The sequence below is a fragment of the Ostrinia nubilalis genome, chromosome 25 (genome assembly GCF_963855985.1).
Source record: "Ostrinia nubilalis chromosome 25, ilOstNubi1.1, whole genome shotgun sequence".
Classification (NCBI taxonomy): Eukaryota; Metazoa; Arthropoda; class Insecta; order Lepidoptera; family Crambidae; genus Ostrinia; species Ostrinia nubilalis.
The window spans coordinates 7,736,772-7,759,505 of NC_087112.1; the positions used below are offsets into that span (position 1 = coordinate 7,736,772).

At 35.7% G+C, this 22,734-nt stretch overlaps 1 protein-coding gene across 1 annotated transcript in view; it reads right to left on the reverse strand.

Moving 5' to 3' along the window:
• The window catches only part of LOC135084219 (plasma membrane calcium-transporting ATPase 2), a 136,904-nt gene that overhangs the window by 33,868 nt on the left and 80,302 nt on the right, over positions 1-22,734 (reverse strand). Inside the window, exons 4-8 of the mRNA XM_063978955.1 lie at positions 14,646-14,846; positions 8,737-8,857; positions 7,964-8,129; positions 2,748-2,841; positions 1,447-1,563 (exon numbers count right to left, since the gene is read on the reverse strand). Of these exons, the coding sequence (XP_063835025.1) occupies positions 1,447-1,563; positions 2,748-2,841; positions 7,964-8,129; positions 8,737-8,857; positions 14,646-14,846 (699 nt within the window). The remainder of the gene's footprint in view (positions 1-1,446; positions 1,564-2,747; positions 2,842-7,963; positions 8,130-8,736; positions 8,858-14,645; positions 14,847-22,734) is intronic.

The following is a 22,734-nucleotide window of genomic DNA, read 5'->3' on the forward strand; positions in this document are numbered from 1 at the left end:
AGTCAGGTCGGGCTAAGGTGTGGTGTCCCGATGGTAGGGCAGGGTATAATTTCAACGTCACTGGAGCACTAGGGTATGCAATAAGCATAAAGTCAGTACTATGCTCATTTAGGTTACGCCATGTATCAATAAAATGGTTAAGTTACGTCACCCGTTTGGTTTTTTTTATATAAAAAAGGCAAATATGTAAACTGATTTGCAAAAGCATTGAGATTATTGAGATTTGTATAGAGAACAATAGTGTCTAGACAAACCTAAAGAGGATTTAGGACGCTATTTGGATCAAATATGTAATTGCTCAATAATGAATAATAAATAAATAAATAAAATAAATAAATAAATTATAGAAAATAATTTTCTTTGCCGGTAGTACATAGACAATCAGATTAAATTTTGAATTGTATCTATGTCATTATGACCTTAAGTTTAATATCCTCAAAATCGCACTCAATTTTTGTCATGTAAATAAGGAAAACCTCGTTGTGGATAAAAAAAACATTATTGTGTAAATAGGAATACCCATTAATTTATCAACCAAATAAACGTTTACATACCTTATTTAAAGCGGTTACATTTATGTAGAATATGCCAGGAATTTTCCCATGGACAGGATAATATCATGACTACCCATGATTCCATAAATAAGTTTCATATTTAAAACCAAACGAGTTATGTGAAATCCCTTTACCTTTCAACTATATTTACTAACAGCTAAGCGTTATCTGAATGCATTGAATATTCTATGTTTCGGATACATTGTCAACTCTATTGCAATGGTATAAGTTTGACAATACACTAAGCTTTTCCTATTTAAGCGTTGTAGCATACATGTAAAAGCCTTACAGCTTGGACTGTTCTATTGTTCTATGGTCAGCTAAATGAGCAAAGTATTGACAATGCTAACTCTATTTTGCAGGGGTTTTGCTAGGTAAGGCGCTTTTTCTGATAATTTTATGTACAACTATGTAGTAAGTACAAATAACTAGTAATTATACTGAAATACAGTAATAGAAAAGGGGGTTTCTATTTTCCACTTTAGATATGCAACAATAATTAATTTGTATCATAATAATAATTGCTGATGACGCAATGAAATAAATGAATGGCCTCGTATTAATTATAAAGAGATTATTTTTGAAATTATCTACACGTTATGCTTACACGTGTTTTGATAAAAGGGATGCATTTTAAAATCAAGTTCAGTACAATTTCCATGTCAATTACTTAACTTCTTTTTATACGAGTTCAAAGCTTTAATGTGGCAAAAGTAAATTTTATTTACGCAATTAACTGGGCGGATTTTACCAAAACAAACTCAAGGTACAAAATAACTCCAAAGGTACAGCCCACTTACAAGGGTACAGCCCACTTAAATCAGAAAAAGCGCCTTCCGTCTATGGGGACAGTCTAACGCTACCTCAACCGGTGGTATATGGAGGCACTGACCTTTCTTCATCTGCTTGATCTGCTTGTCCTGGTTCTCCACAGCAGCGCCAAGGAGCGTGAAGATGATACCAGCTTGAGAGTTCACACCTACGGCTGACACTAGCATTTTGCCAGAACCTGTAAATTTTGATAGGAGATTTAATTCTATCTGACATTATTTTTAATCCTTATAATTTATTGAATTCCATTTGATTGTTTTTTTTTTCCGACGACAGACACTAATTTTATTTATTTCTTGTACCCACTTATTGCGGTTATGCGATACAACTAACGCGCTCAAAAATATCGGCTCTCTTATCTTATACAGGCCAAGCTGATGCTATAAGTAGCCAAGTTCACTTATCCACGCAGAATGATTTGACCGCACGATCCGGTCTTACGGGACACTCACCACAATGATAGTCTTACACACACTAGCGCACTTCTTTTGTTTTTTTCTTCTCCTCTTTTTCACATCACAAGCTCATTCTAATTATACATAATATACACATACCCACAACTTTGTTCTACTTATTAATATTTTAATACGAGTATTATTTATATTATGTAGCATTTTTCATTTACTATATGAATATATTCAACAACTATTCGCACATTATTATTATTATATATTTATTTTTGAACTGTTTTATATGCAGTTTAGGTTGGTGTCCGTGACTTCCACTCGGCATGGGACACACTGAAAACCAGCGTCGTGACCTTCCCCACCGTGGGCCACGGCATTTATGCTGAGTGGAGTCCCATTGCGATGGGCATCGCTGTTGCAACACGGTGGCACTGCTCAGTTCACTTTTTATTTCCTTGTAATATTTATGTGCTATTTCTGTCTTTTTTCCGTATACTTTCTTTGTTCTCTAAGTGATGTTCATCGTAATAAATATTTCTTTCTTTCTAAATAAACACGTTTTTGGACTATATTATTACCATTGACATGTTCTACCTATCACCAATTCATTGACATATTTTATATCATCTGTCAAATAGATGCATCTCTATTGATGCATCCATACCGCAGTTATATGACTAATGCCCGTTTTCACCATCAATTTCTATTTTTTAAGTGACCCCTATGGTAACATATAACACTAATTTTGGTTTTCATCACCTAAAAATTAGGGATTGATGGTGAAAACGGGCATACGTCTACCTTAATCGAAATTTCTTGATTTAATCATTAATTATCAAGGTTTAAATGACAACGTAACGAACTCCAGGACATGTCACTCTTGTCAACTATTTAGTCAAGAAAATAAGTGGTGTAATAATAATGTATGGCGTGTATTTTTGAGAGATATACAAACCTTCCATAACGTGAGTACCGGATAGCACCATGGGATCAAAACTTTCACCCTTTTTAACATGGTCCGACTCGCCTGTCAGCGAGGATTCGTCGATCTGTAACATACAGAAACACACAAAATTAATAATGTACGTATTGAACACACATCATAAAGGTAGCAGGAAGGCGCTGGACGCAGGCCGCTACCAACCGGGCAACATGGAAAGCTTCGGAACCTGTTCTGACCACGTCATCAGAATGAGCGACATATGGATGGTTTTATTCAATACTTTGCGAATGAGCAGGCAGGTATAATACATAAATAATTGTTTAATGTTCATAATTTGTGTTTCGCCTCCCTCCCTCGAAGATTTTTTTAAATTTGTGATTTCATTTGGCTCTGTTCCAAGGTAAGGCTCGACATTGACTCTTGGATTTCATTGATTTGTTTTTTCACTTCACTTAAATTGTTAGTGGGTAGCGAGAAATTCTGCTCATTCGATGATTTCATATCCGTCAGATGAATATTCATTTCGTTGTCGGCCGTTTGGTGTAGTGGTTCGAAACGGACTACTATTCCGGAGTTTGCGGGTTCGATTCCCGCACAGTACAAACATTTGTGTGCATGAACATATTTATTTGTATTGGGCTGGGTGTTTTCTATGTATATGTATGTATTTATAAAAAAAAAAGTATTCAAGTATGTTTATATCCGTTGTCTAGTACTCATAGTACAAGCTTTGCTTAGTTTGGGACTAGAAGCGCAGTGTAAAATGTCCAAGGATATTTATTATTTATTATTATTTCTGAGACATTATCCCGAATTGTTTGGTTTATAGTAACAAAATTTTCAATTACATAGTTTAGAGATTCGTGCCATTTCGGAGCATAAATCCTGGACGTCTCCACTGCAAGAACAGCCAAGGTCGTGTGGTTGTTTTCTTTTTCTGAAGGTAATCTGAGGGTCCGCTGCTGGTTGCAGGTGTGGAACGGAACTCTTGCCCCGACGTTGATTTAATAGGTGAATGTAACAGGCTCATTATTGCATAAGCTTGTCCACGGCTCAGTAAAATAATTTCTTACTTGTGTGCGCGCCGTTGTGTTCGGGTCTGGTTCGGGCGATGAGTCAGGTGAGCAGAAGATTCGCATCGAAAAATAGGGGCACTGATTTAAACGAATTTGATTTTTACAATTTAACGAATACAGTCGAATTTAAAATGCCAAATTATAGATATTTTGTTAAGAAATCGGACACACGTCTGCCTTTGACGGCGTCGAACGACGAAATTATGTTCAACAGTGGACGTCCTATGGCTGAGATGATGATGATGATGATTAAACGCTACCTTTACGCCCGCGGCTTGTCCTGTCTAGACTACTAATCTCTTGTCTTTCTATACAGACTTTGTACTCCCATTTCATCCCCTAAGGAGGAGAATTCTTCTTCTTGTCGTGTCAACAACAACAACAAACCTACACAGTGTCAGCCCAAAATTCCGGCACAAGAAGCGTTGTCAGTAGCCTTCACTAAATCTTCCTGCGTGCAGGGGGTGAATTTTGGTAAATACATATTTTCTTATGGAATGCATGTATCATAATAACTAATATGCTTGCCTAATTTTAAAAAAAGTTGACGGTTGGGTCATTCCATGACAAATGTTACCGAGGGTGAAAAACTAAATATGTTCTTTTCGCATTAAATCTAATGAATTTTGAAAGTAAACATTCCAAATTATAATGTGCAACAAAAAAAATCTGAAAGAAACAAGTTATTTTTAAGTTATTATTCTTCAAAGTCTATACTTAAGTCAACTGTCTGAATGATCATTTTCTCTCTAATTATTGGTAATACGATTAAAAAAAAACTATCAATCTGTTAAACGTTTTGCCACTATATGATTCGAGGGTATTCATCATAGTATTGGTAGATAGCGTCATAGTCCCAAAAAAATGGATAATCATCAAGTTTTAAGTCTGTTTTCTTGTTACTTCGGCGATGTAACACCCGAAACAGAAAAACAGGTATTTGTTTTATTATTGTACCTTACACATGGATTAGGGTAACAATATTTGGTAAAAGTAAGGACATGGTAGTAATGATTTCAAATACTAACTAATATCTGAGCATGATAGTAAATTAGTATGTTTCTTTCTTGATTAAAAACTGTAACACCCGAAACGTTTCGGGTATTACATTTTTATTTATATGTCGATAATGTGTGTATATTGCTTGGAGAAGTGAAAAAGTATTACTGTGAGGGTCCTTTGACCTCCCACTAGCGCTGGCATCGGAAAAGGAGTCATATTTCTCAATTTAAGACTTTTTTGAAATGTCGACTTAACACTAAAATTAAGGTATTGCTAAAAAGTGTCGATTTTTGATATTTCCAATAAATATCGTAATTAGAAATTAAAGTAATGCGATTTCAAGCCAAAAACAATAGAAAAAGCAATATTCTGAAGAAAAATTAAACTTGAACTTTGTATATTTTTTAAAAAAAGCTGCTTCGTAATTTCAAACCAGAATTCGCTCTATTTGTGTTTATTTGTTGTACTCCTTATTTTGTAGTACCTGGAGACTAATAAAACACCGATTTTATCGATAAATCGCGTTGAATTTTCGTACTCGTAACACCCGAAACAGAACCATTGTAACACCCGAAACAAAGAAAAAATTTATAATAAAATAGTAAAACGTTTTATTTAACAGTGATTGTATGTTACATGGTTTGTAAATGTCATACTTTAGAAGTCCTGTAAGTTTTAGGTATGATTCCTTAAGAAAATTCGCTAAATTTCGAGTAAATGCAGCAACCGTCAGAACATAGAGGCAAAATCTCGTAACGCCCGAAACGCACACTTTTCGATTCATATTTTCGTTATCCTACATTCTAAGCTGTACAAACTTATTATTTAGATAAAACAACTAAAAACGGACAGATTAAAGCACTAACATTATTAAAATACTATTTCAAAATACATGAAATTGTTGAATATGTGTGTACGAACGTAACACCCGAAACGATGGAATGACCCGGTTATTACTACATTCAATGTCTAATTTAGTCCTACTAATCCTACTAATATTATAATCCTACTAATATTATATTCCTACTAATATTATAAATGCGGAAGTTTGTATGGATGTCTGGATGTCAACATGTTTGTTACTCTTTCACGCAAAAACTACTGAACGGATTTCGACGAAACTTTACAGTATTATTGTTTATAACCCAGAATAACATATAGGCTATAATTTATGACGATATGTGACAAAAAAAAATTCAATAAATAAATAAGACGTGAGAAAAAGCGCCATCTATCAACATTGCTTTTGACGTTCGTAAATATTCATGCGGACGACGAAGCCGTGAAACGCCATCTATCAAGCGCTGTTCAAACTACTGCTTTTGACGTTCGTAAATAATATTGAAATTTTATTAAATAAATAAATTTTATGTATTTGAATCACAGTGTAATATTGATTAAAACGGGGTAAAACGGGGTTCACGCGTACGAAGTTGCGGGCGGCCGCTAGTAATTATAATAATTATATCAGTCAGTACTGTCAGCGTTATTGGTCACGACATAAACATTGTTTTATTTAGCGGGCCCTAGAATTCTAATCATAGTAAACAAACGCTGGGTTTTTCCTGAAATATATCTAACAGTGCTAATATAATAACACATTTTTATCTATTTTCTAACCATGTAAGGCAAACAGTTATTTTTATTTCACAAGCTTCGGACGCCATGTTAATGTTAACACTGTGCCTTGTGTAGACGTCATAAGTGCTATTTTGTAAAAGAAATGTATAACTTGATGACCTGTCGACTGTATACAATTAATCAAACAAATCTTAAGATAAAAATACTGCATTACTACAACTGTTATCAAAGCCGTTATCTATTTGTGATATCTTTGCGATCAGAGTCGTGGGCGTACAGATTTATGTTTAGCAAAAATGTTCTTTACATAGTAACACACTGAACGAATTTTGATAAGGATTCAACATTTGGAAGTTTTGTAATACCTTTGACATAATTAGGTCAAGATCTCCAGTAGAATTTGTTACTAAATACATAGATAGTGCCTAAGACTGGCGCTAATTAGTTTAGAACTTTTATTTCTTACTAGTAGAAGAGTTGATTTCCGTTAAGTTCAAAACTTTTATTCCCATTTACTCCTTAAGTTTCCCAAAAGTAATAAAGTGACTCTCTAGTAGGTACAGTTGACATCAGACTACATATTTATTTCAAAATAACATCTATTACAAATTGTAAAAGATGCCTCAGTGTTAAGCTTGATGTACCTACCTACTTGGGGACAACAAGGTGGGGGGTCATTTGAAATGTATTTCATCCATATAATACTACATTACATAATACAGCCACTAACAAATTACTCTTATTGTTGCAACATCGCAGCAATAAGTACAACAACTATTACTACTATTTAATAGCCAAATGGCAAATCCATCTGACCCATTTTATATGAAAATCAATTAGCAAAAAATGCAATATAAGTGGTGTGTACTACAATAATACCTGTCGGCGCCGATAACCCAATAAAGCGATATCAGCTATCTTATGACGCACGTCACAAATCTGATAAGCGTCAAATATAGAAATTATTGCTACCTGTCAGAGATTAATATAACGATAAATTTACTGGCTGGCGATACGTGAGCGCGCTGTTTACGTTTTCAGAAATAGTCGTTGAGTACAAAAAAAATGCATAGAATTACAACGTCAGCTGGGTTTCAGGGTTTGCCGCCAGGGGCAGATGACACTGTGATAAGCATATTGCCTCATACACTGTAGCGTCTTATTTGGCAGTCTAAATATATATTATTTTGCAACAAAACTGTATGTTATTCTGATGTGTTGTTGACTGTACATCTTTCTCGAAGTCGATCCTTCATTTCGAACTCCTATGTTCTTCTGATACAACGTAAACGAACTACAGTCGCTGACATAGCCCGACGGATTAGCAACCTGAAGTGCCAATGGGCAGGGCACATAGTACGCAGAACTGACGGCCGATGGGGCAGCAAGGTTCTGGAGTGGAGGCCGCGTACCAGAAAACGCAGCGTGAGACGTCCGACCTCATATAGATAGCGGGAAGGCGCTGGATGCAGGCCGCCATCAACCGGCCATTGTGAAAATCATTGGGGGAGGCCTATGTTCAGCAGTAGACGTACTATGGCTGAAATGATGATGATGAAGCGTTCTCACCTTGAGATCGTTGCTCTGCAGCAGTATTCCGTCAGCCGGCAGCAAGTCCCCATACTTGATCTGGCATATGTCACCGACGACTATCTCGCTTATCGACACCTGCTTCACTTCGCTTCCCCGGATAACGGAGAACTTGTGTTCGCCCTCTATCCGGGATTGTAGACCTCTGCAAAGAAATTGTTCATTATTAATATAGGGTGTACATTGTGTACGGTTTAGGTATAAGTAACTGTGAGGCAGTCAGTCTGTCAACTTTTTCATTACAATCGTGTGCTTAGGCACACTTTGGCCAATTTAAATAATACTATGACTATTTGTAAAAGGGAAAAAAATATCCATCAGCATTTCTAAAGAGGTTACCGTCAGGTAACTCTATTAAATCCAGGACCTCTCCCAGTATAATTTAATTCTAGTGCATCTGACTGTACTCTGGAAAGTGAAATTCCTAGATTGCCATTGATTAGTCACGATTGGTATCCAGTCAACTGTAATTGCCAGATTAATAGGGTTGCAACGTCACTATTTGGTAACACAAGAGAGACATTGTATTTTGAATCTGAGCTTGGATTTAAGTGTATTTTTGTCAATCTACTAGTAGTTCCATAATCCTAAAACTGAGACTTCACTGAGGGAGAAGTTACCACCATATTTTTCTTCGCCATATTCTAGTTTCAAAGTAAAAAAACAATGTTAAATTTGGACATGTTCCGACCGTGACCCGCTCAATTAAAGGTTAAGGAGCAAGAAAATTTGAATAAATGACAAAAACTTACCTGAATTGCCTTTCTTTCGTGTAATCGTTGAACGCTGTGACTATTACGACGACTATGACAGATATTAAGATCGCCAGACCTTCGATCCATTGGTAGTGGCCCTCCTCCTCGTCCAAATGTGCTGGAAGAATACAACAGGTTACGTTAGAGATATGCCTTTCAGAGAGACGTTAATCAATATAAATTTTTTAGCGTAGGTAAATAATTAAAGCAAGGATTATACTGGTGGGAAGTATGGTAGCGATGCAACCCTACATACTACTAGATGTTTGAGGTTGGCGGTCTTATTCTAAATATTTTCTTACACAATAACAAAATTACACACAACATTAATCTGATACATTCAGAGTAAAATTGCTTGTAGATTCTGAGACTTATTACTAAGACTAAAAACTTATGTTTTATTTAAATGAGACAGCAAGATTAATACAAGTTTAATAATTATAAAGCAGTGTAATTTAAATTCTTTTGTTTTAGTAGTTATTTTAAACGTCAGTATATCTCCAAGTAATGTTATCACGATAATCTATTAAAAATTGCTATTAAAGCGTGATTTAATAAATCTGTAATAACTAAAACAAATGTCCAATCAAAGTTTTTGACATCATTTAGTTCTAGCTCTTTTTTATACAATGAAAAAAGGAGATATACTGAAAATATTTTTATAGATAACATGAAGAGAAAAATCTTGCTCCCAAAGAACTATTTCTAGAAAATCACTAAATAAAATAGAAGATAGAGAAGGTTTAGAAAGAAGTGAGTAATTTCAGTATTTATTAGGTTTAGGATATAGGTATTTAGTATCATGCGGTAGTAATACATTTTAAAAAGCTCGTATTCAGAAACGACACAAAAATCGATCATTTAGATTTCAGACAAATGTTAAATACTTCAGTTTTTTCCAGAATACGGGCATAACTATTATTTCTTTATATTTTAAGTTTATTTGCGCAACCTTGTTTTTTCCTACTTCGTTTTGTTTACAATATTATTATTAATTTACTATGAACTGGTAGCTTAGTTGTATAGAATAACACTTGATCGTTGAATAGGTAAATCCTAGAGTAAATAAACAAGGTAGCGCTAATAATAACAGTATTAATTAGTAAGTTAATAGGATAGAAATCGTAAATGTGTATATTGTATATTGGATCATCATAGGTATATTTTGTTATATTAATACAAAGATTTGAGAAGGAAGGAAATACTGGGTAAATCAGACATTAATAATAAGAGCAGCTACTATAACTATTATGAGCTGTAGGTATATGTGACAAATTGTGACGAGTTTTCCTTGTTCTTGTATGATAATAGACTAAGCTTAGGCGCAGACCACCGTCTGTTAGTTGGCCGATAGTTGGGCCCGATTCTAATTTGTATGAAGAATCGGCCGATAACAAATCTGTGTAATGTGTGCACTTTCATACATTTCTATACTGCTTCACAGTCCGATCCAACTATCGGCCAGCTAAAAATCGGTGGTCTGCGCCTTGGTAAATCAGTACTTTTCGTTGATATCTCCAGAAATTAGTGGCTTAGTGATAACATTCAGCATTGAAAAGATAGGGATTAGGGCACGGCAATACTAACTGATAAAATAACATTCTTATAAACAAAGTTTGTAAGTATGTTTGTTTGTTACAAAATTAGAAGTTATTGTATTTGAAACTACTGATCTTTTTTTTAATATTGTTTCTACAGAAATCAATACAATATCCAATGACAGCAAACAGCAGCTGATGTAAAAGACTATACAAGGAATGATATTGATCATAAAGAAGTTAATTCTGAGACAACTCAAAATAATCATGGGAGAGGTCATGGTCATGCTCATGATCATGGTCATTTTCAAAAGTGTGAATTATCTCGATAGACTTCTTATACTAGAACTAGAACACCAGTATACATAATGAGCTTAATTAACTAGTTTTTAGCTCAGCTTTTCATCACATTGAAAACCCTTGCCTCTCGTCTGTAGAGGTAAAATCGGAGTATTACAGCCGCCGATCGCCACACTTCATTTGAACGCGGCAAAACGGCGCGGTAATCGCCATTATTAATTCAATTTACACCGCGCCCCGTGTCGGACTGAATAACCCTTGGAGCTCTATGCGAATGAGAAGTGCTGGGGATACGATTGGGATCATCGATAAATTAATCGATTTAAAATAACTCAATTAAAGTGAGAATAGAATTTTTTTAAAGGCTAAATTTGGATAAAGACATCATTCAAAGCTGTCTCTATTTGGATCAGACGAGCCACAGACGAAAGAGGCAAAATTGGACTTTACAGGCGCCGATCGCAACACTTCATTTGAACGCCGTAATCGCCATTATTAATTCAATTTACACCGCGCCCCGTGTCGGACTGAATAACCCTTGGAGCTCTATGCGAATGAGAAGTGCTGGGGATGCGATTGGGATCGTCGATAAATTAATCGATTTAAAATAACTCAATTAAAGTGAGAATAGAATTTTTTTAAATAAAGTGGCTAATTTTGGATAAAGACATCATTCAAAGCTGTCTCTATTTGGATCAGACGAGCCACAGACGAAAGAGGCAAAATCGGACTTTACAGGCGCCGATCGCAACACTTCATTTGAACGCGGTAATTGCCATTATTAATTCAATTTACACCGCGCCCCGTGTCGGACTGAATAACCCAATGTGAATGAGAAGTGCTGGGGATGCGATTGGGAATATCGATAGTTTATTCGATTCTTCATAAAAGAGGTTTATCTTAAATAGGTCGCGCAACGAAAGTTGAGTCGAAAGCATACTCACACTGATGTAATATTTGAATACAGAACACACAAATCAGTCAGAATACAAAAGACGTCAACGCGTCAAGCGTATAAGATGCAAATCTTTGCTTGTGTTGATCGCCTGAACTCTTGCTGCGAGACCGAATTTTAAAAAGATGGGGTAAATTTTGGATTAGGAATGTTCTTATTGATAGATACGCAAGCTAGCTGAATGAATCTGTTTGGACAGAACAAACCGGCTCTAAATGGGATCGATTTTCAGACAAGAACAATGATTTCGTGCTTCAATGGACATTTTTAGCCGTTAGCCGAGCCGTGTGGAGGGGCTACCTATATTTAGACGTCTATAAGTGCCCGGAAGAGGGCATAGATACGAAAGAATTACTTGTTTAGCAGACCATAACAGCGGTCTATTACTCACACTAGATTAAATAAACCCTATTCTAAGTCCGCCATTAACTAAGTCTATAGCTTTAATTTTAAAAATCGATAAAACAAAAGATGCTGATTTACCCGAAAAACATCATTCAAGTCAATGAATAATGATGATGATGATAAAGACAACGATATTCTAGTACTAGTCCAGGGCATGAACGAAAGGGACAGTGCGCTATGCCTATATCAGGCCACTAATAACCAAATGCTGATTTACCCAAAAATACCATCGTTCATTACCCAAAAATAAATAGTTGCTGATGATTAACATCGACATCGATATTCCCAACACTATTCCAGGGCATGAACGAAAGGGACAGTGCGCTATGCCTATACGGCCACTAATAGGCGATATCGCCGAGCACACCCTGCACGTGGTATAATCGCTGCAGCTACCGCACCCCATATTGTCGAATTAATTGGTTTATCTACCGGCTCGATGACCGCTGCTATTGGATTAGGGGGTGGGTGTTTATGTATGCAAAAGAGCTTTAGTGGGATGCTTTAAGCGTTATGAAAGGGATAAGTAAACTGTATTTTAAATTAGTTAGAATTTTTTACCTGAGGTAACTGGAAAAGAATCGTAGGTTCAATTCCCGCCTTAGACAGTTCGATTTTTTTCAAGTTATTTATAATTTTCAAACTGGATAAGAATATTGGATGTACTGAAGTCTACAAAAGGTATTGCGATATCGATGTGTTTATCGACAAGATCTAATTATTTCATATCATCACTGACGGTCATTACTCAACTATAAATACCAAAGTCACTTTCTCGTATTAAACATTGTCAAAAGCTGTTATAAGTATTAGATGTGTCAAACTCAAACCTGAATGAGCGATTCGAATATAAAAGCCCATCCGATTGTAATGGCTAATACGCAAGCATTGGAACTAGTAAATGTGACCGAATGCCCCGACGGAATGTTAGGTCCAGTTCAGTGGATTGGAACACCTAATAACTGATTGTGATCTAACCAATAGCTATTCACTATAAACTATACTATAGATCTGCAGTACTTGGGCATTCATATGACACATCGAGAATGGATAGGTTCGGTTTAGACAGCGGCATTGTTCTTAGCTCAAAAGCAGATTACTGCGGTCATCGGCCAGCATTTGGCAAGCATAGTACATTACCTACATAATAATGTAATAATTTAAGCATTGTATAATTTGTAACGACGGAAGCCTCTGCCCTGTGGCCAAGTAATAAGGCTGTTTTTACTATGCGTGCAAAGCGTGACGAAAACTATTGAGATCTAGCTAACATTAAAGTAACACGATGTGTCGTACACACGCCTCGTACTGATTATATTCTAAACTATTACTAAACTGACATGAAATCAGGAAGTAATTGACACACTGAACAGTCAACATTCACAGTGGTGATACATATAACAAACAAGCGGACAGAATAGCTTACGGGGTCAAACATTCTGGTGTAGGGTGCATTCACTACACGGGTATGGTTAATGGTACTCAAGGGTAGGCAACTGAAAAGATAGCTACAATTCCGCACCATGGTTCTTGTTTTGCCAATTTGGCATAATGACCCCTTGAAAATTATTTCAAACAATTCAATGACATCCATGGTGCAGACGAAGAAGAAACTAAATAAGAAATAGCTAAAAATATCGATTCAGTTGCAGCATACAAAAATAATTTTCCAAATTCCAAAGGTAAGGAAGTTGAGGGTATCAAAGCTTGAGTACATTTATCAATACTAAGGGAAGGTGTCTTAATAATATTATTTACACATTCTTACCAGGGTCGTCTAATGATTCCACATTGTTATTGAAAACAGAAAATACACTTGTTAATTATATTATTTTACAACTAAAATTAGCTTTAGTCAAAGCTATTCATAGCTGTGGAATCTGTTTTGTCATAAATGAAAATTCATCAGATGTAACAAATATACTTACAGTTCAAAGAAGAACAGTTAATGTATATGATTTTACAATTTTGAAAGCATATGAATTTAAAATTGTCAATAATGGCAGCGATCCCGTTCTCAATCAATTCATAGTCGTTGGAGATGGAAAATCTTTTGCTGATGTTACGTCCATTTCTAATTAATTACATTATTTCGAAGGCAGTTGGTGTTCTAGATGTACTTGAACAGGGTATAAATAAAGTACAAATAATTTGTTATAACATATCATCAGCATTTGGAAACACATCGAGGGCGATACGTACACGTGAATCGCAGAAACATCAAAAGCCTATGAATGATTCAGAACGGGGGCTTACATAAAAATCCTTTGCATCACATATTCCTTCGAATTATGGTTTGCGTATGAATTTATTGCTATTTTTGGCACTTAGAAATGTTTCTGGGGATTCTGTACAAATGACTGTTTGTATAATACACGGTCTTTCTGTATAATCGAGAATTTTTGTCTATGAGACTGACGGCGTAAGAGAGCCAGCGATAGTTTCGCCAGAGAAAGGTATTTGAAGAAGGAGGAAAACTTGGAACTTGCGTTCATCAAACAATAGCTTTCTCATTGGGATGGATGTTAGTTATGATTAAGTAAGAGCCTTTGTTCATAAGATCCAAATGTTGGTCAAAATTGAACAAAGATATTTCATTAACGGCACTTTTTGGACACTAGTGATATTACTATCTCACTCCACCATTTTTCCAACGAACCACCAAAACCGTATCTCTTACGCAATCAGCCTAGTAATAATTTACTTACCGGCATCGAGCGGGTCCTCTGGCGGTTTGTAGAAACTCAATCCTAATGATACAACGGCAGCCACTTCTAAAATGATCAGGGTAACGTCCTGCAGGGCCTCCCATACTAAAGTGAGGAAGGTTTTGGGAGGTTTCGGCGGGATAAGGTTCGAACCAAACACCTCGCGTCGATGCTGCAGGTCCGCTTTCGAACCGCTAAGACCTGGGGACAAAAGAAAACTTTTGTTAATACAAAATTCTCTAAATATGACGCCAATGTAAAAGCTAATATTTGTAGGTACTGCTAAAGAAATACAAAATTAAAGAAAAAGACATAATATTAGATACAGAATTTGATTGCTTCAATTTATAACACCAGTAAAATGAAAATGTTACTCCTTTACTGCCTGAAGTCCAGGACTGAAAAAGTCGAACAAAGTAGATCCAAATAAAAATCACGTTACTAAGCACATATTTCAACGCCCTACTGTAGTATATTTAGATGAGACGCTCGTATTAATCTAATTTAGTTACAGGGCTATAATGTTTATTTTGGAAACCATAAAAGGAGGATCTTTGGTAAAATTGGTGATGTATGTTACTGTAACACTTAAAACGTCTTTGAAATAAAGGGCCATATTTCTTTTCAAGTTTGTTTACGTGTAAATATAAATCAGAATCAGACAGAATAAGATTTCTTTGGTCAAAATTTGTATTAAATCAACAATTATTTATTTATCTAAAGGATTTACTTAGATGTTCGGAGGAAGGTGTCTGTTTGGGAATATACAAACAACAATAAAACTAATTCAAAATGGACGTTTCGAGTTCTTGGAATTATTCAGGTTATTTACGGACGAGGGACTGATTGGTTATATTAAGACAGAGTTATGGGCAGGCTTGTAGGTCAGCAGACACGTTTTAGAGAAGAAATACAATCATAAACATTTTTATTGATTGTGACCATTGAAGTAATTTTGTCAAATTTTGGTTTAAAGACAAATTGAACAAGGCAGACTGTAAAAAATACAAGAATGAGTGAAATAGACAATATAGACGTGCCATCGACGAAACTATGAATAAGAAAGAATTCATATTTACCTAAGTATGCAAAAGACAAGACGTCGTGTTTCTACAAGTATGCCTCTTGCTAGAGGCTATAGTGTATGCAAGACCAAAACAACATAAATCGCTTCTAACTCCATCTTGTCAAACAGCGCCACAGCAATTTCAACCCTTGTCCATTTGTTATGCGGAGCATTTCTCTTCGGTTATAAAATCTAAGTGCTGAAGTGACTTGAGGGCGTAGATAATCGTAAAGTTTATGCGAGACGTATTCCTTTCCATTCATAATAGAATAGCTTCAACTGAGCCGTGATAAAGCACCACAGTCGAAGAAGAACAGCCAGCACTCATGGGGTTAAGAATAGTTTTGGTTAAGTCTAGCTTGACTTTGAAGGATTGAATCAAGATTGTTTGAAAAGTATAGATGCTTCAAAATGTCGTGAGCCGTTAGAAGTCTACTCTCTACTGATACCAGGCTGGTGATCCAAATGGGAGATACACAAATCCTCGTTTGGTTACGTATGACAAGCTTTCAAGACTTGAATCAACCTAATCACAACTTTGATTGAATGTTTGATTTAAGTGGAAATGGAGCCTCTGAAGTCAGAGGATTCAGGATACTAGCCTGGTGATCCAAAAGAAAAAAAAAAGAAGAATTTTATTCGTTTCATCTTTTATACTTTAAATGCGTCCGCTTGATACATTTTAATACTGTTTAAACTTGATTTGTTTGTTCTATTTGCACTGTGAGGGTAGACATTTTGTATAATTCGAAACGGAAGGGTAGATGATAAAGTTTAAGTGCTAAGTTATTTTGTTTTCAAAGGAGCGAAAGAGATAGAATGCGATTAGCAAGTGAGAAGTGTAACGCATTAATTAATTTGCGGTGTTAGCACGCGATATGTTAATTTCTAGACTAGCTGTATTAGTTTTAAACCTTAATAAGGCAATTTTGAGTCCCATTATAATTTGAATCTTATTCCCTTGCGTTAGGGTCCATAAAAATAAAAACATGAACACACTATGCCCGTTAAGGGATTCAGGTTAGTTTAAAGATTCAATCGTTTAAACCATTATTGTAATTATTATTACACGCTATAGACAGAGTACACGAACTCTGTAGGTTCCAATTAACTGTTGGTGATGTCAAGCTTTTAATTATGACAACTAATTATTGGTTAGCATTATAAACAATGAGCCTCCTCCACTATAGTGGAGGGTTTTGCCATAATCTCCACGCTAGGCAGGCGGGTTGGAGATCGCAGTTTAAAAGATTGATGTTTTTCAGAGAGCGCTGCTGCCCATTCTCATAGTCCAGCTCATAGTCCAGCAGTGGACTGTAAAGGGCTGTTGATGATGATGATGATTATAAACAATATTCTGTGACACATACAATGGTTTTGAAACGAAAATACACTCGTATTAGCTAGCACACATTGAATTTTCAACGCAATGCGGAAAAACGCCCTAAAGTGCCATGAGGCTAGGGCTGCCATTATTTAAATAGCTCCGGAAGTAAAAGGAATTTTCCGTAAAACAAGAGCGAAATTGCCACAATAATAATAATAGAAATCTCAAAAAAATAAAGCTAAAAAGTAAGTATTGTGAAAAAAAATGCAACACTTATTCAGGATTTTATTTAATAAGTAAATTCATGAACTAACTACATTTTTCTAAATCTCGCAAAGAAAAAATACGGTTCGAATAAAAAACCGGTGAAACTCTGATGGCATGGCAGCCCTACGACCCGGGTACCCGGGTTTGAATTGAACCCGATAATTTGTCAAATAAATACCGCATCATCTCGAAAGAGGACGAAAAAAGAAACAAACTTTTCGTCGCGTCTGCTATTTCTTCAGGATATTACGTTTTGATGTCGTACTTGAATTAATTTTATACATTGTCTTTTTTGCTTTTTCTTTTTAGTTATTTTTTCGTACACCCTGTATTAAAAGTGGACCGCTGTGTTGATATTGAAATGAGGTCAATGTAACAATATTAGGCTGCTCTCTTTTTGTTATTGCACGGTCTTATTTAGATATCTTTACCAGCCTGAAGTCCTAAATAGATAAAATCTTTAACCTAACTAATGGTGCCGCTGTTGCCCTATTTCTGAGATCCTGGGTTTTTACATCTCAGATGAATTTATGAGGTAGGTTCATTTCAACATTGCCATTTGCAACAAACTCTATTGGAGCACTATACAGGGTGTCCCGTAATGTAACGTCAAGCCGGAACTGGGTGTTGAGGCAAGTTGTGCTGGTTATCAGAAAAATATAAAAAAAAATCTATGTGTCATATTTTAAAAATAATAGGCATTTAAAAAAAATCAAAAAATTCTACTCCAGGTGACGGTCCTTTTGCTCGTGTTGCCACAAATCTTCACTATTTCCAAATTTTTTTTTTTGTTATGTAACCCTGAATAATGCTTCTCTAAATTGTTATCAAAATTACAAAACCAGCTGCTGCAGCTTGGATGAAAAAAATACATTATTCCCAAAAAAAATTTCAAAATAAAAATGTTGCCTAGTTTAAACTGCCTGTACAGAAAAAAAAAATGTACTACGCGAGTGTGGCAAGTGACGTCATAATTTGGCGCATTTAGTAAGGATTCCAAAATGGTATAACACTTGGTAAATTTTTGCTGTAATTGTCGACAATTTTTGGTTTTTTGGAAATAGTCTCGTTTTTAACTTTATCTACCTTGGTTAAAAATTATTATTCTAATGTGCCCAAAATTCAAGTTTCTGTGACTGACTACCGTACAGTCAGTCACAGAAACTTTTGTCACCATGAAAGTCATTAGTAGTTGACATACTGTGACAAAAGTCACCCGTGCGCGCGCGCCTTTACTACCTGCTCTGCCTGCACTTGTACTTGGTAACAGGGATAATAAGGATATGAAGTTTCGGTTATGGATACGGTTACGGATATTAGAATAATATTATACCGGTTTCGGTTACGGTCACGGATATGAAATCATTTCAGATTATCCGAAAGTCTCGGATAATTTCGTTTACGGAATTATTAGAATTTCAAAAATGTAGGTATAATACAAATAGCAAGATGTTGCGTGAGCGTGACCCACATAGCTACTTTATGTACCAACTAAGACGACACCTATGTATGATAAAGGTAAAACAGGCTGGCATATTAGATGGTGCCAGCGAATGCCAGACAAGTTGGTAACAAATATTAAGATTTAAGGTACAATTCCAAGACGGGCCGCAGACCGCAAACTGCAACCGCAAACTGCAAAACTATGAAATCGGCAGCGCGGCATTGCAGCTGCGGCGTGTATACTGCAGATTTCATAGAGTTTTGCAGTTTGGCCTTTATCCGAAACTATCCGTAACTTATGAATCAGTTTCGGTTACGGTTATGGACATTTTTTTATTTCGGATATCCGATAGTTTCGGTTACGGTTACGGATATCCATAACATCCCTGCTTGGTAAGATGGCCCTCTCCGTCCCCCTCATACCTTTTAAAATGGCTTCTCCACCTCACTTAAGCCAGAAACTTGAATTTTGGGCACATTAGAATAATATTTTTAACCAAGGTAGATAAAGTTAAAAACGGGATTATTTCCAATAAACAAAAATTGTCGACAATTACAGCAAGATTTTACAAAGTGTTATACCATTTTGGAATCCTTACTAAATGCGCCAAATTATGACGTCACTTGCCACACTCGCGTAGTACAATTTTTTTTCAGTACAGTCAGTTTAAACTAGGCAAAATTTTTATTTTGATATTTTTTTTGGGAATAATGTATTTTTTTCATCCAAGTTGGAGCAGCTGGTTTTGTAATTTTGATAACAATTTAGAGAAGCATTATTCAGGGTTAAATAACAAAAAAAAAATTGGAAAAAGTGAAGATTTGTGGCAACACGAGTAAAAGGACCGTCACTTGGAGTAGAATTTTTTGATTTTTTTTAAATGCCTATTATTTTTAAAATATGCCACATAGATTTTTTTTAATATTTTTCTGATAACCAGCACCACTTGCCTCAACACCCAGTTCCGGCTTGACGTTACATTACGGGACACCCTGTAGATTTTGGTAATTAGGACACAATGATCTGAATTTTCCGGATTACTGTCCATTCAAAATAATAATGAAAAAAACAATTGTTTTCTAAGGGCATTGTGACCTGTTTAGTCTTAAATATAAGCACAAAAACAAAACAAACCGTAACATAAAACATCCCAAAATTATCCCGGTTTACGCAATCCCGGACATGACTAAGTAGCCCGGTATTCCGTATCCCGATTTTTCCTTGTGCCGTGTTACTTGTCGTAAATTAAACGAACTTTTAAGACGGCCGTAAACTGGTTCAAACACCGTATTGTTGATGACTACATCAAGGTAAACGCTCGAGTTGCGGTCGTGTTAAATTAAACTTTGCATCATTAACCGCTGTAATTTGATATTAGTAATCACGACTTGTATATAGGTTAAATAGTTTGTATGTTTGTTTAGTAGAGGAATCTTTCTTAAAAATCAAATTATAAAGAAATGCTATTCTGTACTTATAACACCGTGTGGGCTATATTATTTTTGATGCTGAAAATTTTTGGAAATGTCCAATCTACTAGAGACAGAAAGCTTTGGGTTATGTTGAAATGCTAACGACTTAGGTATGGTAACACCTACATACGCGACCGAAACCACAAGCAAAAGCCATTAATTATTAAACAGGAAGAACAGCATGTTCATGTAAACTACTACATATTTACGTAAACTCTGTGTCTTAAACGGTTGATGCTAATTAACCATAGTTTTAGGTTATTTGCCTAAACTACGGTCCGATTAGGCCACGCTAACGTGTGCGTCAAATAGTGACACTCACTCAAAGCACCTCAAAGCTAAGTCTTTGAGATTGCGTTGTCAACTTTTTGGCCACGTTGGGTGTCACTATTTGACGAAAGTTTATCACATTATGTTTTAAAATAAAATTCGAAAGTATAACACATCATTATGTTATTAAGCATGCACTAAGTCCAGTCAGAAGTCGTCAACCTTTCAAAGAGTAAACATTATCTCTAACTCCCCCTGGCATAGATCAATGTGGCCCCTGTCGAATACTACCGAAAGCACTAAGTCCAATCAGAAGTCGTCAACCTTTCAAAGAGAAAACATTATCTTTGCCTCCCACTCCTGGCATGGATCATAGTTGCCCCCGTCGAATACACCGAGAGCATGCACTAAGTCCATCAGCTCCCAATTAATACGGCAGAAAGTATGCGATCTGCGTGTGAGTCATACGGGGTAGGGATGCCCAACATTTTCGTAGCTATCGGTAATTAATATTTGTATCGATAGAGAAATTCTAGCTTGTTAAAAAAATAATCCAATCTCTGGCTGAGCAAATCGGTCAGTTATCGATCAGTAAAATGTTAACTGGAAATCAGAATATCATGTAAAGATTCTCCCTCGTGAACTGAATCGAAAACATTTATACCGATTTATTTACGTAGTTGTGAAAGGTTATCAGCAGATTAACGAAATTAAATCCTCTCATACACTACGAGTACAAACGTACATTTAAAAAATCATCGAGTAAATTACGCTTTTCACTAAATATCCACGATAAAAATTGTCATGAGAGTCTATTTTAAAACTTCTTTATTTAATAAGTCTCGGAATTATCGATATTTGACTATAGTTTCGCGCATCACTACACTGTTTGTTGTTACATAGTATGCGCGCGCGCAGGTGAGCGATTACGCAACCGCTTTACTATTACAATTTTACAAATGGCCGCACCGATTTACGGCCAGTTAATGCCGGTTTTTGTGAATAAATATTGCTAAATTAGTTTAGTTAGTTTGATGCACATTTGTTATTTGTTTTGTTTTCATGTTTGTTTTTTCGTTTGGAAAAAATTTACAAGTTTCTGAATAAATTCGTTAGTGTGATCATTTGTAAAGGAAAATAAACAAATCTATTTAATGTGAGTCAATTCGCGAGAGCTAGGAAATTATTATACAAAAATTTTACATTATAAAAGGTGGCAACACAAATTAAAAAATAAAACGTGACGCACAGTGAATGAAACGTAAGCGCCACTGGATTCCATCCTCATAACCTGTTAGTAACATCGAAAAAAATAAACTCAAAATATAATCGAATAAAATTTTTATACTCTGCTCTTTTGTCGGAGTATAAACAAATATATTTTTGCGTACACTTTACGTGTAAAACAAGAATGAAAAGCGGTTTATCGTCGATAAATCGGCGGAACGGCTGCTCTGTTGCATGGCCGCAGCACAGAGTAGAAGAGAACAGAAGGTCCAGTCCCAAAATTTTTAATTAAAGAAAATAATGACTTTATCAATATGAAAAGTATGTGGGCTAACACCCGTATTCACAAACGATACTTGCTTAAGTGAGGCAACAACTCACACAACACAGCGTTAAATAGAGCTCTGTGATTGGTTCGTGTGTCACCCTGTGCGTCTACGCGTACTGTGAGACCTCATAGTAATGTTTGTGAAAAAGGGCGTAAAACTCGCTCCAAAAAATGTACTTTCATGTGCTGACGACTGTACCTAAAATAAAGTGGCAAGATAATTTATAATTAAACAATTATCACAATTTTGATAATTAACATTGAATGACAATTAAAAAGTTTTGATAAAACATAATCATTTTATACTAGCTTTATACCGCGACTTTGACGGTCATTCGGTCGGTCTTGTCAAAAACAGGGTTAAAAATAGCATATTTTTCAGAATTTAATAAATAATCGTAAGAGTCACATGCATTACCTTTTTATTTGTTTTTATTTACCTTTTATGCTACTGTTTATACCTTTATTATGTCAGCGTGTTCGAACAAGCGCACAGCGTGATAAAATTACTCGCGTAATAAAATCAAAATACGCCCCGCGTAACGCAATCCGGCCAACGTTGGCGCCAATCAATACAAATGTTTGTTAAATAAATTGGCCAATGTGTTTGACTGTAAACAAATCGCGATAAAAACCAATATAACTAACCCCAACTTCGATAGGTTGGCCACTTCAATGTTACATAAAT